Here is a 21,680-nt window from a genome sequence, read left to right on the forward strand (position 1 = left end):
TTGTACATTGATTTTGTAGCCTGACACCTTGCTATATTGCCTAATAACTTCCAGTAGTCTTCTGCTGGATTCTTTAGGTTTTTCTTTGTATACTGTCATATCATCTGCAAATAGTGAGAGCTTGACTTCTTCCCTTCCAATCTGTATTCCTTTGATTCCTTTCTCTTGCCTGATTGCTATGGCAAGAACACTATGTTAAATAATCGTGATAGTGGACATACCTGCCGAGTCCCTGATCTGAAGGGGAATGCTTTCAGCTTCTGTACATTGAGTATGATGTTGGCTGTAGGTTTGCTATATATGGACTGTACTATTTTAAGGAATTTCCCATCTATTTCTACTATTTGTAGTGTTTTGAGCATGAATGGGTGTTGGATTTTGTCAAAGACTTTCTCTGCATCTATTGAGATAATCATGTGATTTTGGTTTTGCTTTTATTGATGTGGTGAATGACATTGACTTATATATGTTGAACCAGCCGTGCATTCCTTGGATAAATCCCACTTGGTCGTGATGAACAATCTTTTTGATATACTGTTGTATCTGGTTAGACAGGATCTTGTTTAATATTTTGGCATCTATGTTAATCAGAGATATTGGTCTGTAGTTTTCTTTTTTTGTTGTGTCCCTATCTGCTTTTGGTATCAGGGTGATGATGTTGGCTTCATAGAAAGTGTAAGGGAGTGTTTCTGTTTCTTTGATCTTCTGGAAAAGTTTTAGAAGTATAGGTATTAACTGTTTCCTGATGGTTTTGTAGAATTCGTTTAGAAAGCCATCTGGTCCAGGACTTTTGTTGTTGGGGAGATTCTTAATAACTTTCGATTTCTTTGTCTGTGATTGGTGCATTTAGGTTGTGTATTTCTTCTTGGTTCAGTTTTGGAAGGGCATATGTTTCTAGGTATTCTTCCGTTTCTTCCAGATTCTCTAGCTTGGTGGTGTATTGTTCTTCATAGAAGTTTCATATGATTTTCTTGATTTCTGTGATGTCAGTTGTGATATCTCCTCTATTGTTTACAATTCTATTAATTTGAGTCATTTTCCTTTTTTGTTTAGTGAGTCTGGCTAGGGGTTTGTCAATCTTGTTTAATTTTTCAAAGAACCAACATTTGGCTTCTTTGTTCTTTTTTATGGTTCTCTTATTTTCGACATTTTTTTCTGCTCTAAATTTTGTGATTTCTGTCCCTCTGGTTGCTTTAGGGTTCCTTTGTTCCTCTTCCTTTAAGTCTTTAAGGTGTGCAATAAGGTAATTTATTTGAGGTTTTTCTTGTTCTTTAATATGTGATTGTATGGCTGTTATTTTCCCTTGCTGTACTGCTTTAGCTGTGTCCCAAATATTTTGATAACTTGTGTTTTCCTTTTCATTTGTTTCCAAGAACATTTGAATTTCTTGCTGTCTTTCTGACCCAGTGTTTCTTAAGCAGACTGTTGTTGAGTTTCCAAATTCTGTGTCTTCTAGTAATTTTCTGTTTGTTGTTTAATGTTAGCTTTACTGTGGCCTGAGAAGATAATTGGGATGATTTCAATGCTCTTGAATTTGTTGATACTGTCTTTGTGGCCTAACATGTCGTCTATCCTTGAGTATGTGTTTTTTGGATTTCAAAAGAATGTGTATTCCAGTTTTTTTTTGTGGTGAAGAACTCTGAAAATGTACAGTAGGTCTAGTCTTTCTATCTCTTCATTTTATTCTCTTGTTTCTTTGGTTTCTGTTTCATTGTTCTAAGTGTGAGAGTGGCAAGTTGATGTCTCCCACTATTATTGTATTATTATTGATGTATTTTTGTAGTTCTTTCAGTAGTTGTTTGATGTATTTACATGCTCCCTCATTGGGTGCATAGATGTTAATAATTGTTAAATCATTTTGTTTGATTGATCCTCTAATCATTATGTAATGGCCTTGCCTATCTTTTATTACTTTATTTAACTTAAAGTCTATTGTGTCAGAGATGAGAATGGCTGTTGCTGCTTTTCTTTGTGAACCATTAGCCTGTATGATAGCTTTCCATCCTTTCACTTTAAGTCTGTATTTGTCTTGTTGGGTCTGATGGGATTCTTGCAAGCAGCATATGGTTAGACTGTGTTTTCTGATCCATCCTCCCACTCTGTGCCTTTTTATTGGTGATTTTAAGCCATTGACATTGATATTATGGATTAAATGTATTGTAGTGCCATTATTCAACAATTATTTATTTGCTCTGATATATGACAAGTATTATTGTGATGTTCTTGTTTAGAAGAGATCTTTTAGAACCTCTTTCAGGGTAGACTTGGTGATAGTTGCCTCCTTGAACTTTTGTCTGTCTGAGAAGGTTTTGATCCCTCCATCTAGTTTGAATGAAAGTCTAGCAGGACATATTACCCTTTGTTGAAACCCTTTTTCATTCAGGACTCTATAGATATCTTACCATTCTCTTCTGGCTTTTAGAGTTTGAGTGGAGAAGTCTTCTGATAATCTTAATGGTATTCCCCTGTATGTGACATTTTGTTTATCTCTTGCAGTCTTTAGGATCTTTTCTTTATCCTTACTTCTTTTCATAGTAACTGTGATGTGTCTAGATGTCTTCATGTCTGGGTTGATTTTGTTTGGGACTTTCTGGGTCTCTTGAATCTTAATGCCCTTTGTCTTGTTCAGGTCTGGGAAATTTTCTTTTATTTTTTTCTTCTAGAGTGTTTACTATCTCTTCCTGCTTTTCTTCTTCTGGCAGGCCAATTATACAAATGTTACTTCTTTTGAGATCACCCCATATGTCTCTTTTGTTCTTTTCAGTGTCTCTCAATCTCCCTTTGAGCTCAGCTCTTTTACCTCTTTCTTTGTTTTCTCTAGCTCATCCTCTGTCTGGCTAATTCTGTTTTCTGATTCTGTTAATCTGCTTTCCCTTTCCTCAGCTTCTTTCTTCAGTTCAGTTATAGTATTAGCTTGTTCTGCTAATTGACCTTTTACTTCAGCTATTTCAGCTTTCAGTTCTCTAATTACCTCGAGGTAGCTAGTATTTTCCTTGAGGGTCGAGTCTGTTGTTTCCCTAATTCTGCTAGCCCTTTCCTCCATAGTTGTCTTCATTTCTGTGATTATTAGGTTTACTATTGCTTGCATACTTTTCTTATCTATGGTTACTTTTGACTGATTTGGAGTTTCTTCTGTGCTCCTGTCTTGATTCATTATAGTAGCAGTTTTATTTGCTCTTGATTTAGCCATTTTTTTATTGATGTGGTTTTTATTTTTCTGTTATGCTGTTCTTCTGATATTGTGTTTTGAGTACAAGCCATGCTATACTAAATACCTTTATGACAAATACAGTCACCAACCTCAGAGATTACAACAATAGTAACTGAAGCAAGGATTGATGCAGTTCAGCCAATTCCAGTTAGCCAAACAATGCCTCCAGTCCAAGAAAAAATAGTAACAAAATAAAATGAAAAAGAAAGAGATAGGAAAAAGAAGGGGAAGCATGAATAGACAATTATGCAAATCTACTGTCCACTGTAAATTATAGGGATAGCAAGAGAAAAAAGGGAAGCAGAGGAGAGAAACACACACAGAGTCCACTCTGAGTCAGATTTATTCCCCAAAATAATTCACAAACTAGTGTCAGTGAATTCAGAAAGTAGCAGAAGTAGGAAGGAAGAAAAGAACACAAGAACAACAACAAAAAAGAGCAGTGAAAGGAAAGAAAAAAATTTTTTTAAATTAGCTAGGAGGAGGTACAAAGGGAAAAGTGGATGTAAGAGGCAGAGTGAAACAAGTTCCTCTCACAATGGATAGGACAATAAGTCACCTACCAATTTAAAAAACAATAACAGTTAATTTTGGTCAATCTGAAGAAGGGGGGGAAGGGAACACACATATATATAATAGTAATAAATAGAATAGAGTAAAAAACCCTAACAGTCCTTCTGTAGCTTGGACAGCTTCAGATTGGCTCAGGCAGTGTGATCAAAGATAGCCAATTGTTAAAAAGTAAACAAACAAATAACCTCCAGATGGTCTTTCCCAGGCAGGAGTGATGCTCTGATTGGTCATATATTTTGTCACTCAGAGCTCCAGCCACTTAGAAAAAAAAAGAGAGAAGGAAATCAAAAAGGAAAAGGATTTCTAGGAATCTTGGTAAAGAAAAATCTCAGCGGGAGCTTGCTAGTAGCAGCTCTCCAGCCCCTGGGGTCTTGTTATGGGGGTGGGAGATGCACTTCAGAAATAATCAAATATTTCCTTTCTTTTTCCTCCATTTTATAACCCAAGATTGAGCTATAGGACCCCTTCTTGGTGTCACACTTAGGACCCCTTGTTCACCATCCTGCTGATGGCTCAGTATCCTACACTATCTGGCTGCTGTTGTCCGAGCTCATGCCAGCAGCTGCCTCCAAGTCACCATCTTGGCCTTAAATCACTGATTTAAAAGAAAAGGAGAAAAGAGAGCAAAGATATTTATCTTAGTTAAGGAAATGCTAAAACTAAGGGCTTTTCTCTGAAACCCTGTTGACTTGGGTGGGATGAGCATCAGAAATGACAGTTAGCAGACTTCCATATCTGGCTAGAATAGCAACCACCACTTTTTTGTTTTTCTTGACCAAGTTGGAAAAGCAATGAAAATCTCCTGAAAACTCAACAAAATTAAACCAGGATCTCTTCAGAAAGTCACCAAGTCACAGGAGAATACTGACCCTTGTGGACTGTGGACAGAAAAGGAGTGACTAAAAGGTCATACTTAGGGATGGTTGGCACAAGACTGGGAATTTGGCAGCTGAGGAGCATGACTTCTTTGTCTGAGTTAAAGAAATAATTTTTTTTATTCTTTTAAATGATCTAAGCAACAGATGAATACAGACTCATGGATTATGGATGAAAAGGGAGTGAGTGATTCCCAAGCTAAAAACTGGGGCTCAGAGATGGCAGGCACTAAACTAGGTGGCTGAAACACACCACCTCTGAGTTTGAGTTTTAGCAATAAAAAGACTTCAAAAGAACCTAAAAACTTGATTTATAACTATGACTTATTGAGTCTCCATTGCTGCTGTCCCACAGAGGCTGAAACAACAGCAGGGAGACCCTATATTAAGATTAAGGTCACAGAACTGGTACAAAGAGTCAGGATAAAATCTCCCTTCCCCCATCAGGATATATAAACAAGAAAATATAACACTTTAGCTACGGAGCCTCCTGCTGGCACAACAATAAAATCCACACTAAATGAGGAAACTGAGAAGTACACAACAATGACAGAAACCTCAAGTGATCAGACAGGCACAGATCTAGGAAAAATGACAGAGACAAAAACTCATGAAGTCAATTCAAGATCATCTTACCAAAGAATTACAAAGAGGAAAAAAAAAACTCCGAACAGAACAACAGAGTCTAAAGGACACTTTGAATGTGGTTCAGGTTGAAGTAAGAGACCTCAGAAGTAGACTTGACCAGGTGGTGGAGAGCATATCAACACTAGAAGACAAAAACCACCATTCTGTGAATTTAATTCTCTCAGAGAGGAAAGGTTTAGGAAATGAAGCACTTCTGAACAAGATAGACTCTTCTCAGGTCAACCATCAGAGTTATTGGGATCCCTGCAGAAGAAGAGAAAGAGTAGTAGAGATTATGTTCAAAGAAATTTTAACAGAATTTTTCAGACCTGAGTAATTTTTAAAATATAGAAATCCAAGAATGTGAGTACAAACTAAGTCTTTGAATCCAAAGACACAAGATTCATTATTGTAAAACTATGCAAAATCAGAGTCAAGGGAAAAAATATTTAAGGCTGCCAGGGGAAAGAAGAAAGTAACATACAAAGACAAAACCATCAGGCTTTCATCAGATATCTCATTAGAAACCCTAGAGGCAAGGGGGAGTAGAATCGCATATTCATCATATTAAAAGATCAGAGTTAACAACCATGAATTCTGTATCCTGCTAAATTATTCATGAAATATAATGGAGAACTATAAATCTTTGAAAATACTCAGAAACTGAAGGAATTTGCCACTACCAAACCTGCCTTGCAAGAAATTATGAGTGAAGTTTACTATGAAAAGAAGAGTCAAAGGAATCACAGCTTTTAATGTGATGATCAGTATTGGAGTAGAACCAGGAAACAATAGCAGGGAAAATAAGACACAGGAAAGGGGAGAACAGAATAGGGCAACACAGCCCAATGTTGATACACCAAGACCAACATGAAAAAGACTTGCAGATGTTGTAAGTTGGACACAATATTCACGATAACCACAAAACAAAGTATAAAATAAAGACAAAAGGAAATATATAAAGCAGGCAAGACCATTATAGAAAGCCATCTACATAAAGTAACAAACAGAAACAACCAGGAAGAATCACAAAGAAATAAAACAACCTTGAAACAAAAATCAGCATGACTATAAAGCAAACAACATATATCAATAATCACCCTAATATGAAGGCCTTAAATTAAATTCAACAGTTAAAAGATTCAGAAAGACTGGATGGAAAAGCAAGACCCATCTATTCTTTGTTTCTAGGAAACACACATCCAAAAGAAAGACAATAAAAGTTTTGGGTGACAGGCTGGAACAAGGTATTCCAAGCCAATAATGCAAACAAAATTGCAGGAATAGCTACTATAATATCAGATAAATTAGATTTTCAGGCAAAGAAGTTGAAAAATGACAGACATAAACAGCACATACTGTTCAGAGAATCAATCCGACAAGAAGACATAACCATTGTCAGTATACACATTCCCAATATGCATATATATATGTATATGTATATGTATATGTATATGTATGACCTTAAGGGAGTTATTGACAGTAGCACAGTGTTAACTAGAGACCTTAACACACCACTAACAGCAAGAGACATCAGGACAAAAAAAAAAAAAAATCAAAAAGGACATATAGGCTTCAAATGAAGTCACAGATGAGATGAGCTTAACAGATATATTCATAGCCTTTCATCCCCAAGAAAGAATATAGATTCTTTCAAGTTGACATGGAACATTCTCAAGGATCAACCATGTGTTGAGACACAAAGATAGCCTTAATATGTGAATATTGAAATCATAAAAAGGACCTTTTCTGACCGTGAGGTGACGAGGTTAGAAATTAACCACAAAAAGAAACAAAGAAATACTCCCAAACTATGGAGATTGAACAGTACATTTCTAAATAAAACCTATGTCATTCATTTCAAAAGAGAAATTAAAAATTAATTGGAGAGGGCAGGAATAGACAGTATAATAGTTATGTGAGAGTCTGTCATGCCAGAGGTGCCAAAGTCCCAGGTTCAATCCCCCACACCACCATAAGCCAGACCTGAGCAGTGCTATGGTTCAAAGCAAAGCAAAACAAAACAAAACAAAAAAATTACTTGGAGAACAATGAAAATGAAGAGACCAATTATCAGACTCTAGTGGATTTAGCATAAGTTATCCTAAGAGAAAATTTTATAACAATACAGACCCATATTTAAAAAATAGCAAAGATCTCAAGCAACCTAACATCACAACTTAGCCAAATAAAAAAGAGCAGCAAAGAGAGCCAAAAGTCACCAGGAGGAAGGAAATAGTCAAAATCAGAGCAGAAATTAATGCTATAGAATCTAGAAAGATGATCCAAAAGATTAATGAAATCAAATTCCAAAAGATTAATGAAACCAAATTCCAAAAGATTAATGAAGCCAAATTCCAAAAGACTAATGAAACCAAAAGCTGGTTTTTTGAAAGGGTAAATAAAATAGATAAACTACTTGATAGACTCACAAAAAGCAAAAAAGTGAAAGCTATGATAAAAACATGAACAAGAGATGAAATTACAACTGAAGATCAGGAAATACAAAGAATTACACATGAATATTAAGAACATCTCTGTGGAAATAAATTGGACAACCAAGAAGGTTTGAATCATTTCTAAAATCATACCACCTGTGTACCCAGGAGGAAGTAGATAGCCTAAGTAAGGCAATCATTAATTTAGGAATTGAATTGGTGATCAAAAATCTACCCAAGAATAAAAGTCCAGGCCTAGATGGCTTTACTAAAAAATTCTATAAGATTTTCAAAGAACTAACATCTATTCTCCTCAAGCTATTACAGAAAATTGACGAAGGTAAATTTGGTAAAAAAATTGGTAAATTTGGTAAAAAAATTACCAAAAACATTCTATGAGGCAAACATCACTTTGATCCCCAAAGCAGGAAGGGTAACCAGTAAAGAAACTATCGACCTATATCCCTGATGAACACTGATGCAACAGTTCTTAACAAGATCTTAGAAAATTGAATCTAACAGCATATCAAGAGTAATTCTCAAAGACCAAGTGGAATTCCCCCCCTGGGAAACAGGGATAGTTCATCTACTACAAATCAATCAATGTAATTCATCATATTAATAAAAAGAAAGATAAAAATCACATGGTCATATCAATGCCAAAAAGGCATTCAACAAGATCCAACACCCATTTATGATAATGGTCCTCCAGAAACTTGGAATAGAATGACAATTCCCCAACATAATAAAGATCATTTATGACAAACCTACAGCTTAGTATGGGAAAGCTGGGAGTTTCCCCCTAAAATCGGAAACCAGGCAGGGATGTCCATTATCTCCCCTGTTACTCAAAAATTTTTTTTTTTTTTTTTTAACCAGAGCATTAGTTAACTCTGGCTTATGGTGGTATGGGGGATTGAACCTGGAATTTTGGAGCTTCAGGCATGAGAGTCTCTTTGCATAACCATTATGCTATCTATCTACCTCCACCCTCAACGTAATTTTTGAGGTTCTCACCACTGTAATAAGACAAGAAAGAGATATCAAAGACATACCTATTGGAAAAGGAGAAATATACCACTTTTTGCTGATGACATGATTTTATACCTTAAGAACCCCAAAGACTCCACCAAAAAAACTACTGGAAATAATAAATTGAGTAGAGTAGATGGATTAAAAATCAATGAATATAAATCTGTAGCGTTTCTGTATCCAAATAATTAGAGGAAAGGGAAAAAAGTCTCAACCCCATTTCTAACTGAATTAAAAAGGTAAAATACTTTGGGGGTGAATCTCATGAATTAAGTGAAGGATTTTTACAATGAAAACTATAGGACATTGCTAAAAAATAAAGAGAAGGACATGCTGAAGTGGAAGAATATTCATTGTTCGTGGATTGGAGGAGTAAATGTTATTAATATTGCCATTCTACCAAAAATAGTATACATTTCCCACACAATCCTATTAATTCTAATGGAATTTTTAAGCAAATTGAACAACTTTTCAAAAAAATTGTGTGGAAGCACAAAATGCCATTAATTGCCAAAGCAATTCTGAGAAAAAAGGAAATATATGGAGGTATCACACTACCCAACTTCAGGTTATACTACAAAGCAATAGTAGTCAAAACAGCATGGTACTGGAATAAAAATGAACACTTGGATCAGTGGAGAAGATTAAAAATCCCAGAAATAGGCCCACACATGTACAACCACCTAATATATGACAAAGGGTCTGAAACCATTCAATGAGAATAAAGAAGGTATCTTCAACAGATAGTGCTGTGAAAATTGGACAGGACAACCACATGTAAAAAAGTGAAACTAGATCACATCTAGCACCATACACCAAGATCAAATCAGAATGCATCAAAGATCTAGATATTAAAGCAGAAACTCTAAAAATTATAGAAAAAAATGTCAGTGAAACTTTGTGGGACCTTCACATCAAAGATTTATTTGGGGGCTGTGCAGTAGCACAGTGGGTTAAGCACACATGCTGCAAAGGAACCTGGTTCGAGCCCCCAGCTCTCCACCTGCAAAGGGTTGCTTCACAGGTTGTGAAGCAGGTCTGCAGGTGTTTTTCTCTTCCCCTCTTTCTTCTCTTCTTCTCTCCATTTCTCTCTGTCCTATCCAGCAACAATGACAGCAATAACAATAATAATAACAACAATGATAACAAGGGCAACAAAAGGGAAAAAATAGCCTCCAGGAGCAGTGGATTTGTAGTGCAGGCACTGAGCCCCAGCAATAACCCTAAAGACAAATTGTATATGTATATGTATATGTATATGTATATGTATATGTATATGTATATGTATATGTATATGTATATGTATATGTATATGTATTTGGATGGAGATTCAACCCCCTGGGCATGGGAAGTAAAAAGAGTAAATAAATGGGGTTACATAAAACTAAAAAGATTCTACACATCAATAGTGAATTACAAGAGGATAATGAGGCAACCCAGTAAATGGGAGTTATGACTGCACATTACAAATGAGACAAGTGACTAATATCAAATACCTATGCAGACTTGATACAGTCTATTAAAAAATAACCAAAATAAAAAAGTGGGCCTAGAAACTAAACAGAATTCTCTACGGAAACATACACATGGCCCACAGACACATGAATAAATGCTCCATTTCATTTATCCTTAGAGAAATGCAAAATGAAACTATACTGATACGGTCTCACACTCGAGAGAATGGGTTACATCAACAATTCAGGAAATGGAAGGTGTTGAAGAGGTTGTGGAAAAAAGGGAACTCTGCTTCACTGCTGATGGGATTGCAAATTGGTACACCCCTTTTGGAAGACTGTATGGAGAGTCCTTAAACAAATAATGGAATAACTAATCACCCAGCAATTTCACTGTTAGACATTTATCCAGTGGATGCTCATACACTAATTTGTTTAATCTTTCAAAGAACCAACATTTGGCTTCATTGATCTTTTGTATGGTTCTTTTATTTTCGATGTTGTTTATTTCTGCTCTAACTTTAGTGATTACTGTTCTTCTGGTTGCTTTAGGGTTCCTTTGTTCCTCTTCCTCTAAGTCCTTGAGGTGTGTAGTAAGGTCGTTCATTTGGGCTTCTTCTTGGTGTTTAATATGTGATTGTATGACTATAAGTTTCCCTCTCAGTACTGCTTTCGCTGTGTCCCAAATATTTTGATAGGTTGTGTCTTCATTTTCATTAGTTTCCAGGAACACTTGAATTTCCTGTTTGAGTGAGTCTCTGACCCAGTGGTTCTTAAGGAGCATGTTGTTTAGTTTCCAAATTCTATGTCTTTTAATAATTTTCTGTTTGTTAAAAGTTAGTTTTACTCCACTGTGGTCTGAGAAGATACTTGGGATGATTTCAGTGCTCTTGAATTTATTGATGCTGTCTTTGTGGCCTAACATGTGGTCTATCCTTGAGTATGTGTTATGTGGATTTGAAAAGAAGGTGTATTCCAGTTTTTTGGGGTGGAGGAGTCTGAAAATGTCCAAGAGGTCTAGTCTGTCAATCTCTTCATTCAATTCTCTTGTATCTTTATTGGTTCTCTGCTTTGTTGATCTAAGTGTGAGAGTGGGGTATTGAAGTCTCCCACTATTATTGTATTACTATTGATGTATTTTTGAAATTCTTTCAGTAGATGCTTAATGTATTTAGATGGTCCCTCGTTGGGTGCATAGATGTTAATAATTGTTAAGTCTTCTTGGCTGATTGATCCTCTAATCATTATGTAATGTCCATGCCTATCTTTTATTTATTTAATTTAAAATCTATCATGTCTGAGATGAGAATGGCTGTTCCTGCCCTTTTTTGTGGACCGTTAGCCTGTATGATAGTTTTCCATCCTTTCACTTTAAGTCTGTGTTTATCTTGTTGTGACAGATGGGATTCTTGCAAGCAGCATATGGTTGGGTTATGTTTTCTGATCCATCCCCCCACCCTGTGCCTTTTGATGGGTGAGTTTAAGCCATTGACATTTATTGATATTATGGATTTAATGTATTCTAGTGCCATTGTTCTAAAAAACAATTTGTTTACTCTGATATATTGCAAGTATTATAGTGATGTTCTTGTTTATAAGAGGTCTTTTAGTACCTCTTTCAAGGCCGGCTTGGTGATAGTTGCCTCCTTTAACTGTTGTTTGTCTAAGAAGGTTTTGATCCCTCCATCTAGCTTGAATGAAAGTCTAGCAGGATATATTATCATGGGTTGAAACCCTTTTTCATTCAGGGCTCCATAGATATCTTGCCATTCTATTCTGGCTTTTGGAGTTTGAGTGGAGAAATCTGCAGATAGTCTTATGGGTTTTCCCCTGTATGTGACTTTTTGTTTCTCTCTTGCAGCCTTTAGGATCCTTTCTTTATCCTTACTTCTTCTCATTGTGACTATGATGTGTCTTGGTGTCTTCAGGTCTGGGTTGATTCTGTTTGGTACTCTCTGGGCCTCTTGAACCTTGATATCCTTTCTGTTATTCAGGTCTGGGAAGTTTTCTTGTATTATTTCCTCTAGAATGTTTTCTTCCCCTTCCTCTCTTTCTTCCTCTGGCAGGCCAATTATACGAATGTTACTTCTTTTGAGATCATCCCATATGTCTCTGTTGTTGTTTTCAGTGTCTCTCAATCTTTTTTTAAGCTCTTTCACCTCTTTCTTAGTTTTCTCTAACTCATCCTCTGTCTGACTAATTCTGTTTTCTGCTTCTGTTAGTCTGCTTTCCCTTGCTTCAGCTTCTTTCTTCATTACAGCTATTTCAGCTTTCAGTTCTCTAATTGTCTCAAGATAATCAGTATTTTCCTTGGGGGTCTCAACTGTTGTTTCCCTAATACTGCCATTTCTTTCCTCCAATGTTGTTTTCATTTCTGTGATTAATAAGTTTATTATTGCTTGCATACTTTTCTTATCTATGGTTACTTCTGACTGATTTGTGGTTTCTTCTGGGCTCTTGTCTTCATTCATTGGGGTAGCAGTTTTATTTGTTTTTAATCTACCCATTTTTTTTATTTATGTGTTTCTCTCTTTTTTTTATGCTCTGTTGTTCCTCAGTTGTTGTGTTTTGAGCACAAGTAACACTGTACTAAATACCTTTATGACAATTGCACTCACCAACCTCCAGAATTACAGTAGCAACTGAAGTAAGTATTGAAGGAGTTTAATCGTTACCAGTTAGCCAAAAAATTTCTCCAGTCCGTGAAAAAATAGTAACCAAATCCCAGTGAAGAAAGAGAAAAGAAAGAGAGGATAGCAAGAATAGACAGTTATGCAAATCTACTATCCAGTGTATATTCTAGGGGTAACAAGAGTCTAAAGGGAACTAGAGCAGAGATACACACATAGAGAGTCCACTCTGGGTCAGATTTCTTCCCCAAAGTAATTCACAAATTCAGAAAGGCAAAGAAGAAAGAAGTGTATGACAAGATTAAAGAAAAAAAAAGAGATAGAGAGAGATAAGAGAGAGAAAAGGGAGAAGATAAGAAGAAGAGTTGTAATTAAAGAGCAGTGCAAGGAACTTCCCAAATGTGTATCAGTGAATTTAAAAAAACAAACAAACAAAAAAAAAACACCCTGTTTGGTGGTATGGGGTATCCTGCTAGTAGCTGGTCCCAGGCACTGCTTATGGGGGGGGGGGGGCGGCGGGAAGGATGTATGCTTGAAAATTAAAAGGAAGAAAAAAGAATTATTTTCCCCTACTCTAATTCTTAACCCAAATTAAGTTATAGACACCTCCTTGGTGTCACCGCTATGGCCCCTTATTGGCTGGCCTGCTAAAGGCAGAAAATCCTATTGTTTACACGAGATGTGTCCGGAGCTCAAAGGCTAGCCGCTTCTCAGTCCGCCATCTTCCGGGAAACCCCCTCCTCCAGACTTTTTTAAAGGATTTCTCAAAAATGAAAACTAGCTCCAAGTCCTTTGAACCAATGAGAGCTATACTCAAGAAGTCTTTGGATCCACCCTCAGGGTCGCGGTGGACCCTGGAGACTCCCAAGAGGAAGCCTCCGAGCTAAAGTGCTCTCTTCGGGTCCTCTGCCCGCCGCGCTCTGCAACCGGCGGAGGAGCCGCCTTCCTGGGCTGGCGGAGGACAATGCCCGGCGCACTCGCCTTGCCCGGCGCCGCCTGGGAATTCTGGAGCCCTGCTAGTCCGTGTCACCTTTACTCTAATTCTTAACCCAAATTAAATTGTAATCACTTCTTTGGTGTCACTCCTTATTGACTGGCCTGCTAAAGGCAGAAAATCCTACCGTTGCCGACGATGCTATCAGAGCACTCGCTGTTAGCGACTTCTCAGTCTGCCATCTTCCTCGCTCATACACTAATTTGAAGTGACATGTGCACCCCTATGTTCATAGTTACATTATTTGCAATAGCCAAAGAGTTGAAGTAGTCTAGATGTCCATCACCAGATGACTGGCTAAAGAAGTTATAGGATATATATTCTAAGGAATATTAGTCTGCAATAAAAAGACGATAATGTGTCCTTTGGGGCAATGTGGATGCAGTTGGACATGATTGTGTCTTCCTTAAGTTCAGTAAGTTTTTGTTTTATATATTTGGGTGCACCTGAGTTTGGGGCATATATCTATTTGTGATAGTTATATATTTTTGTTGGGTTTATCCTTTAACCATTATGTAGTGTCCCTCTCTGTCTCTGATTACTTTCTTTACCTGAAAGTCTATTTTATCAGAGAACAGCATAGCTATTTCTGCTCCTTCTCATGGGTTATTAGCTTGTAATATGTTACTTCATTCTCATATATTCAGTTTATTTGGATGTGTTTTCCCTGAAGACGTATAATGGCTAGATTCTGTTCTTTAATCCATTTAGCTGCTCTGAATCCTTTGACAGGTAAATTTAGGCCATTCACATTTAGGGTGATTACTGATATATGTTGTTTATTTATGTCCATTCTGAATTTTGTTTTTGAGTTTTAAATTGTTGATTATTTGCCCATTTGTTTCTATCTTTATTTCTGTGTGGATAAGTTTCTGTGGTGAATTCCTCATTGATTTTCCCTGTGCTTTCTGTAAATCTCTCTTCCCTGTTTTGTGGTTACCTTAAGTGTAATAACTAGCATTGTGTATTAAGAGAAGTCTTTTTAAAGTTGATCTTGATTAACAAACATTTGATAGAGCTGCCTTGTCCTTTAATTTCCTCCTCTATTTGCTTTGTTTTTCTTTCCTATTTTCCTACTCTACTGCTGTTCACCTTGCTTAGAACATGTATTCCTTTGCTTACTCCTTTCTTGTTGGACTCCAGTCAGTAACTCTTGTAACATGAGGTTGATTGTGGCAAGTTCTTTAAGTTTTTGGATATTTGAGAAAACTGTTATTTCTCCCTCATATTTGAAGGATAATTTTGCAGGATATAAAATTTATGGCTTGAATTCCCTTTTCTTTTGTACTTTGAATATGTCATTCCTTGCCTCTACTATTTGTGAAGATTAATATGATGAAAGCCTGATAGCTCTCCCTTTGTATGTAACTTCTTTCTTTTTCTATAGCAGCCTGCAAAATTTTTTCTTGCCACTGAGTTTTGATAGTTTTACAGTAATGTGCCTTGGTGTTGGTTGTTTTGAATTTATGAGCTTGGGTGAGCATTCCACCTCTTGAATAAGTATGTTCTGAGGATTAATTGAGGGAAATTATTTTTTTTAATTTATTTAGAAAATGGAAATATTTACAAGACCACAGGATAAGAGGGGTATAGTTCCACAAAATTTCCACCGCCAGAACTCCAAGTGAGGGAAATCTTTGGCTAAAATTCCTCTGAAAATTATGTCTGGTCTGTTGACTTGGTCAGGTCTTCATCCTCAGAATATTCCTATCACTCTTACATTTGACCTTTTGATGGAGTCTGCAATTTCACAGAGTTGCTTCATTCATTATAAATCTTTCCTCTCCCTTGTCTTGAAATGAAAGAGTAGACTAACTATCTGCTAGGTTGGAAATTATTTCTTTTGCATGTGTGTGTCTACTTCCTAAGCCTTCTAAGTAAGCTTGTATTGCATTCAGAGTGTCTTTACTTCCTGCAGTTCTGTTTGCGGTTTTTCTTTCATGTTTCATAACTGCTTAGAAAATTCTGATTGAAGTTCTTTCAAGCTTTGTAGTTTCTTAGCAAACTGTATTCCGAGTTTCTTTTTTTGTATGTCTTAATTCCACAGTAAAATGTTCTTTCAATTCTTGGGTATATTTCTCCACTGTGTTTGTATGAGCAGGATAAACTGTGGTTTAGGAGTTTGGCTTTTTTGTTGCCACCAGCTGTCTCAAATTATGTTTTGGTTTGGGCAACAGACTGAACTTCTTATGGTGGTGAATGTTCCCTGCTTTTTTCTTAGCTTGTCCTTGCCTGAAATTCAGAAGGCTATAACCCCTGAGTCAAGGATTTCAGTATAGCAAGTTGTTTTCTCTTGCCACTGGCTTGCTGTTTTGGGTAGAGGCAAAATGGTACTGAGCTGTGTTGTCTGGAGTGGAAAATTCCTGTATTTACCTACAAAGCCACATTCCTTCTTACCTCAGCCACATGTGCGAGCACCCACTTGTGACTGCATATGTCTCAGTTGTAGTTACTGGCTATGATGAGGTCTATCATTGTAGATATTTTTTGTTTTGGTGGAGGCCTTTCTGTTCCTTGTTACTTCATGGCCACACCTCCTGGATTTGATTATACTTAGCAAAATAAGTAAACAGATGAAAGAGACCTACCAGATAGTTTCACTTATATGTGGAATTTAGACATCTGATTTACATAAACTTGCAAAAACCCCCACCAAAACGAAAACAAAACAACAACAACAAAAAAGAAAACAAATATAACAGAAGCAAGTAAACTGTAAAACTTATGAGAGCTATGGTGCTTATCTTTGGGAGGGTTGGGGATACAGAACTTTGGTGTGGGTGTGCTCTGGAACTGTAACTTGTAATCTTACAATATTGCAACAAATTATTAATATCAAATAAAAAATTTAAAAAAGAAATGATAATTTGCTTGAGGTCTCGCAAAGAAAATTTTAGCATTTATTTGTGTAAAGTATCTTAACTAAAACAATTTTCTATAGAATTAGATTTAAGTGCAATTAAACATTGTCTAATGATTTATTTAATTCTCTATTTTTTAAAAGGATTTTTCAAATGCAACTTTGAAATACAAAGGGATTCATTTTGGGCAGTCTTTAGGAAGACCAGTGTTTCCTGTGAAATCAGGTCCTGGCCCTGGGCAGTATGATATCATCCAGTAAGTGAAAAATACATTGTAGCTTAAATGTGTTTCTGGGTTGTCATATTATGATTATCAAAGGAGAAATCAGTTTGAATAGTTCCCATATGTATTAAGCTCAGTAGTTGCTAATCTGAAGACAGTTGCTTTTCATGTAGCCAGATCTTGTGCTGCATTAATAACCTGCTTTCCATTAATAATCATTTACATATTCACAAGTTTCTGTTCAGTTAACTGTAGTCACACCTACTTTATCAGTGAAAAATCAAGGACTAAAGACAATAAACATAATCAAGATCATACAACTATTAAGCAGCAGAGCTAGATTTAATTAAGACAAATATGAGTATAGACTTCATGTATTTAAGACCAGTATATACTGAATTAATTGTAAATTTGGCAAAAATCACTGAAGATATCAAGAAGGTGCCCTGGATTTCTCTATCTTGTCCCTCACTCCAGTTTATGTGTCTGAATGATGATTTTAGAAGATATTCTCAGTGGGAATTAGGGATAGACCATTGGGACAGATGTACTGTTTATGTAATTTAACTGGGTGCCATATTTTTGGTAAAGTAACTTTTCCTGTTTGTATTTTACCTACGCCTATACTCCAGTCTTGGATATAAGTCCAAAAGAGGTAAAGCTGAGTCCACAAAAGCATATTTTCCTTAGACTCCATGCTTTTAACTTAATTTTATTATTATTATTTGTTTTTTAGCTAATATATTTATTTTGGAGAGAAATTGAGGGGGAAAGTGGAGCTAAGGAGACACAGAGAGACATCTGTAGCACTGTTTTACCATTTGTAATACTTTCCCCCTAAAGGTAAGGACTGGGCGCTTGATCCTGGGTCCTTGTGCACTGTAATGTGTGCATTCAACCAGGTACTCCACCACCTGGCCCCTGGAACTTTTGTTTTAGATAAATGTTATTTATGTTATCACAGATTAAAAGGATATAAAGCTGGACCAGAGAGAGAGTTCACCAGGTAGGGTGGTCTGATGTGTTATGCACTGGGTCCACAGGGTTAGAGTAGCCCCAGAATGTGACAGATGCAAGAGCTATGAAGATTCAATGCTGATCTCTCTCTCTCTCTCTGTCACTCTATCTCTTTCTCCCTCCTCTCTCTCCACTACCCTTCCTTCCCATGCAAAAATGGGTCCTGGGCTAGGCTGGGCCAGGGAGATATCTCAGTGGTAAAGCATACATGAGGATCAGGGTTCTGTCTCCAGTTAAATTTTTTAAGAGGGGAGAAAAAAAAAGTGTTATGTGGTGTAATTGGCTGGAGATGGTGCCAGCCTGATGGAACTTGCAAGTGGCCGGAAGTCCGATCTTCTTTGCCTGAGTGCATATGGTGACTGGATACTGGGGTTGGAGGTAGTGCAGGGGAGCCACTGGCATGGCATTCAGGATGGAGAGATGGCAAGGAGGATGGCTCATTTCCTGGGACTTAACCTTGCTAGTTACCATTTTTATGATATGGCCAACTCTTACCCCTGATTTCCAAGAGCTTTCTGTAGGACACTGACCTCAACTAAGTCTGTCCAGGACCTGAAAGACTGCTACTGACTTCAACAATGAACACTGGGGCTGAACTTCTAGTGATTGACTAATGTACTTGCTTCTTTTGTGGTACCAAGATGTTTGCCCTTTACTCTTGTGTCACCCAACTATGTCCTTGAATTGTTTAAACCTGTTTCCAGATGCCCTACAGTCAGTTCCTTATGTGCACAAACGCCTTTTTTTAAATTTTAGTTAAAACAAAAAAGAACATTCTTGTTCCATCCTCTGAAGGGAGGGTGGACAACATACTCTATGCTACACCTGAGGAAGATGAGTTAATATTGGGGCAGCTTGGAATGTTCCTACTCATGACCACAGAATGTGAGCTCAGATCTGTAGGGATGCAAAGGTCACATAGGCTCCTAAGCTGAATATGGGCCCCAGATCACATCAAATCGATGGGGTTTACTGTAAGCAATATTTATGTCCCTTTCCCTTATTAGGGATCTGCTCCCTAATAACTTGGATCCACCTGCGTATCAGATTTCAGGCTCAGAGAAAAAAAAAACTAGTATAGCTACAGGCCCTTTGAAATATAACTAAAATATGTCTCCTAGCTATCTACAAAATGAAGCATCCCCCAGTACTTCATCTGCACTATTCTAGCCTTTAGGTCCATGATTGTTCAACAATTTGTTTGCTTTGTATGTTAACTCTCTTTTCAGCCACCAAGTTCCATGATACTGACCAACTTCCCTGGGCAGATGACTCCACCAATCAGTCCGGGAGTTCAGCTTCCCTAGAGCCCAGACCTACTAGGGAAATACAGAGACAGGCGGGGAGTATGGATTGACCTGTCAATGCCCATGTTCAGTGGGGAAGCAATTGCAGAAGCTAGACCTTCCACCTTCTGCATCCCACAATGACCTTGGGTCCATACTTCCAGAGGGATAAAGAATAGGGAAGCTATCAGGGGAGGGGATGGGATACGGAGATCTGGTGGCGGGAACTGTGTGGAGTTGTACCCCTCTTATCCTATGGTTTTGTTAATGTCTCCTTGTTTAAATTAATAAAAATAAATGAAAAAGAACATTCTTCTTTCATCCTCAGAATGGAGGATGGACAACATACTCTATGCTACACCTGAGGAAGATGGGTCAATATTGGGGCAGCTTGGAATATTCTTACTCATGACCAGAGAATGTGAGCTCAGGTCTCTAGGGATGCAGAGGTCACATAGGCTCTTAAGCTGAATATGGGCCCCAGATCAAATCAAATCCATGGGGTTTACAGTCAATAATATTTATATACCTTTCCAATTTTAGGGAGCTACTCTCTCCCCTGATCCAGCTTTCTGGTCCTTTTCCAGCCATGACATCATTTCCCCAGGCAATAACTTGGATCCATCTGCATATCAGATTTCAGGCTCAGGGAAAAAAAAAAAAACAAAGTAGTATAGCCACAGGCCCTTTGGAATATAACTGAAATATGCCTACTAGCTATCTACAAAATGTAGGACCCCCCCCAACTCTTCATCTGCACTATTCCAGCCTTTAGGTCTATGATTGTTCAACAATTTGTTTGGCTTTGTATGTTAACTCTCTTTTCATCCACCAAGCTCCAGATGCTAGCATGATGACAACTGGACTTCTCTGGACAGACAACCCCACCAGTGTGTCCTGGAACTCCACTTCCCCAGAGCCCCACCCCACTAGGGAAATAGAAAGGCAGGCTGGGAGTGTGGATCGACCTGTCAAGGCCCATGTTCAGCAAGGAAGCAATTACAGAAGCCAGACCTTCTTCCTTCTGCATCCCACAATGACCTTGGGTCCATACTCCTAGAGGATTAAAGAATAGGTAAGCTATCAGGGGAGGGGATAGGATAAGGAGATCTGGTGGTGGGAATTGTGTGGAGTTGTACCCCTCTTATCCTATGGTTTTGTCAATGTTTCTTTTTTATAAATACAACATAAAAAATAAAAAAAGAACATTATTTCCTTACCCATTTCCATTTCCTGACTTGTCATGGAGTTTTTTCCAAAAATACAGACATCCATGTCTTTGTGAATAAAATCCTGAGTACCTTTTTATTTTTTTAAAAAATTATTTATAAAATGGAAGTATTGACAAGACCATAGGATAAGAGGGATACAATTCCACAAAATTCCCACCACCAGAACTCTGTACCCCATCCCTTCCCCTGAAAGCTTTCCTATTCTTTATCCCTCTGGACCCCATGCTTTTAAGACACAATCCAGTTTTTATACTTTATTCTTTCTCTCTTAAAATAATTAGTTTTCTCTCAAGAATTTTCACAGTGATTACTCATTCAGCTTACTGAACAGATTCATACATCTGTATACTACTGGCAGATGAAGTTTTGGCTTTTGCTTGGACAGCCCATCTGTACTGGTTTGTATTCTTGCTAAGTGCTAGTACTGAATTTAGAAAATGAGAATAAAATTATAATCTTTGATTTCAGAATTCATGCAATATTCTATTGTCCTCCAAATTTTAAAGTCTCCTAATATGGTCTCTATACTTAGTATCTTCAGTCTCCCCCCCCTTCCCTATTGGTTATGCAAAAGATCAAACTGAAAGGTACTTTACATGAAATTTTTGTGTACTATTTTCCTGGTCCTATACTTTTGTCTTCCAGTTAAGCAATATTTTTCACATGGTTTAGTTCAATATATTCATTTTAGAAAGTACTTATTATTTAGTGAGAAAGCAAGAGGGAGGGGCAAAGAACCAAAGCGTCACTCTGATTCATGTGCTGCTGGAATTGAACTCAGGAATTTATACTTCAGGGTCCATTTATCCACTGTGCCATCTGCTGGTCTCTCCAGTTGTGCCCTTTATGACGTATGTGTGTGTTATTTAGATTTTAGCTCCATACTTGTCTTCTTGGGTTGTCTATCTTCCATCCACTTACGTATCTACCATCTATCTATGTCTATGCCTTCCTATTTATCATCTATCTTATATATTATCCATCATCTATCACCATATATCACCTATGACCTACATCTATGTTTTATTGATGTCTTGATTAACACAAAATAAAAATGACCTTTTGAAATTCTATCAGTTAAAGATGATTGCTATAAATTCCACTATTATTCTGACTAAGTGCTCCAGACATGGCAGTGCTTTTCTTATTTCTTTGGTAGTTTTTTTCCCTAACAGTCTTTTTTTTATTAGTGCTTTAATAATGATTAACAAGATTGTAGGATAAGAG

The 21,680-nt window shown here is 37.1% G+C and overlaps 1 protein-coding gene across 1 annotated transcript in view; it reads left to right on the forward strand.

Moving 5' to 3' along the window:
* The window catches only part of STPG2 (sperm tail PG-rich repeat containing 2), a 374,050-nt gene that overhangs the window by 20,680 nt on the left and 331,690 nt on the right, over nt 1–21,680 (forward strand). Inside the window, exon 5 of the mRNA XM_060187713.1 lies at nt 16,839–16,951. Coding sequence (XP_060043696.1) covers nt 16,839–16,951 — 113 coding nt within the window. The remainder of the gene's footprint in view (nt 1–16,838; nt 16,952–21,680) is intronic.

Source organism: Erinaceus europaeus, chromosome 3 (genome assembly GCF_950295315.1).
Source record: "Erinaceus europaeus chromosome 3, mEriEur2.1, whole genome shotgun sequence".
In the NCBI taxonomy this organism is placed as follows: domain Eukaryota; kingdom Metazoa; phylum Chordata; class Mammalia; order Eulipotyphla; family Erinaceidae; genus Erinaceus; species Erinaceus europaeus.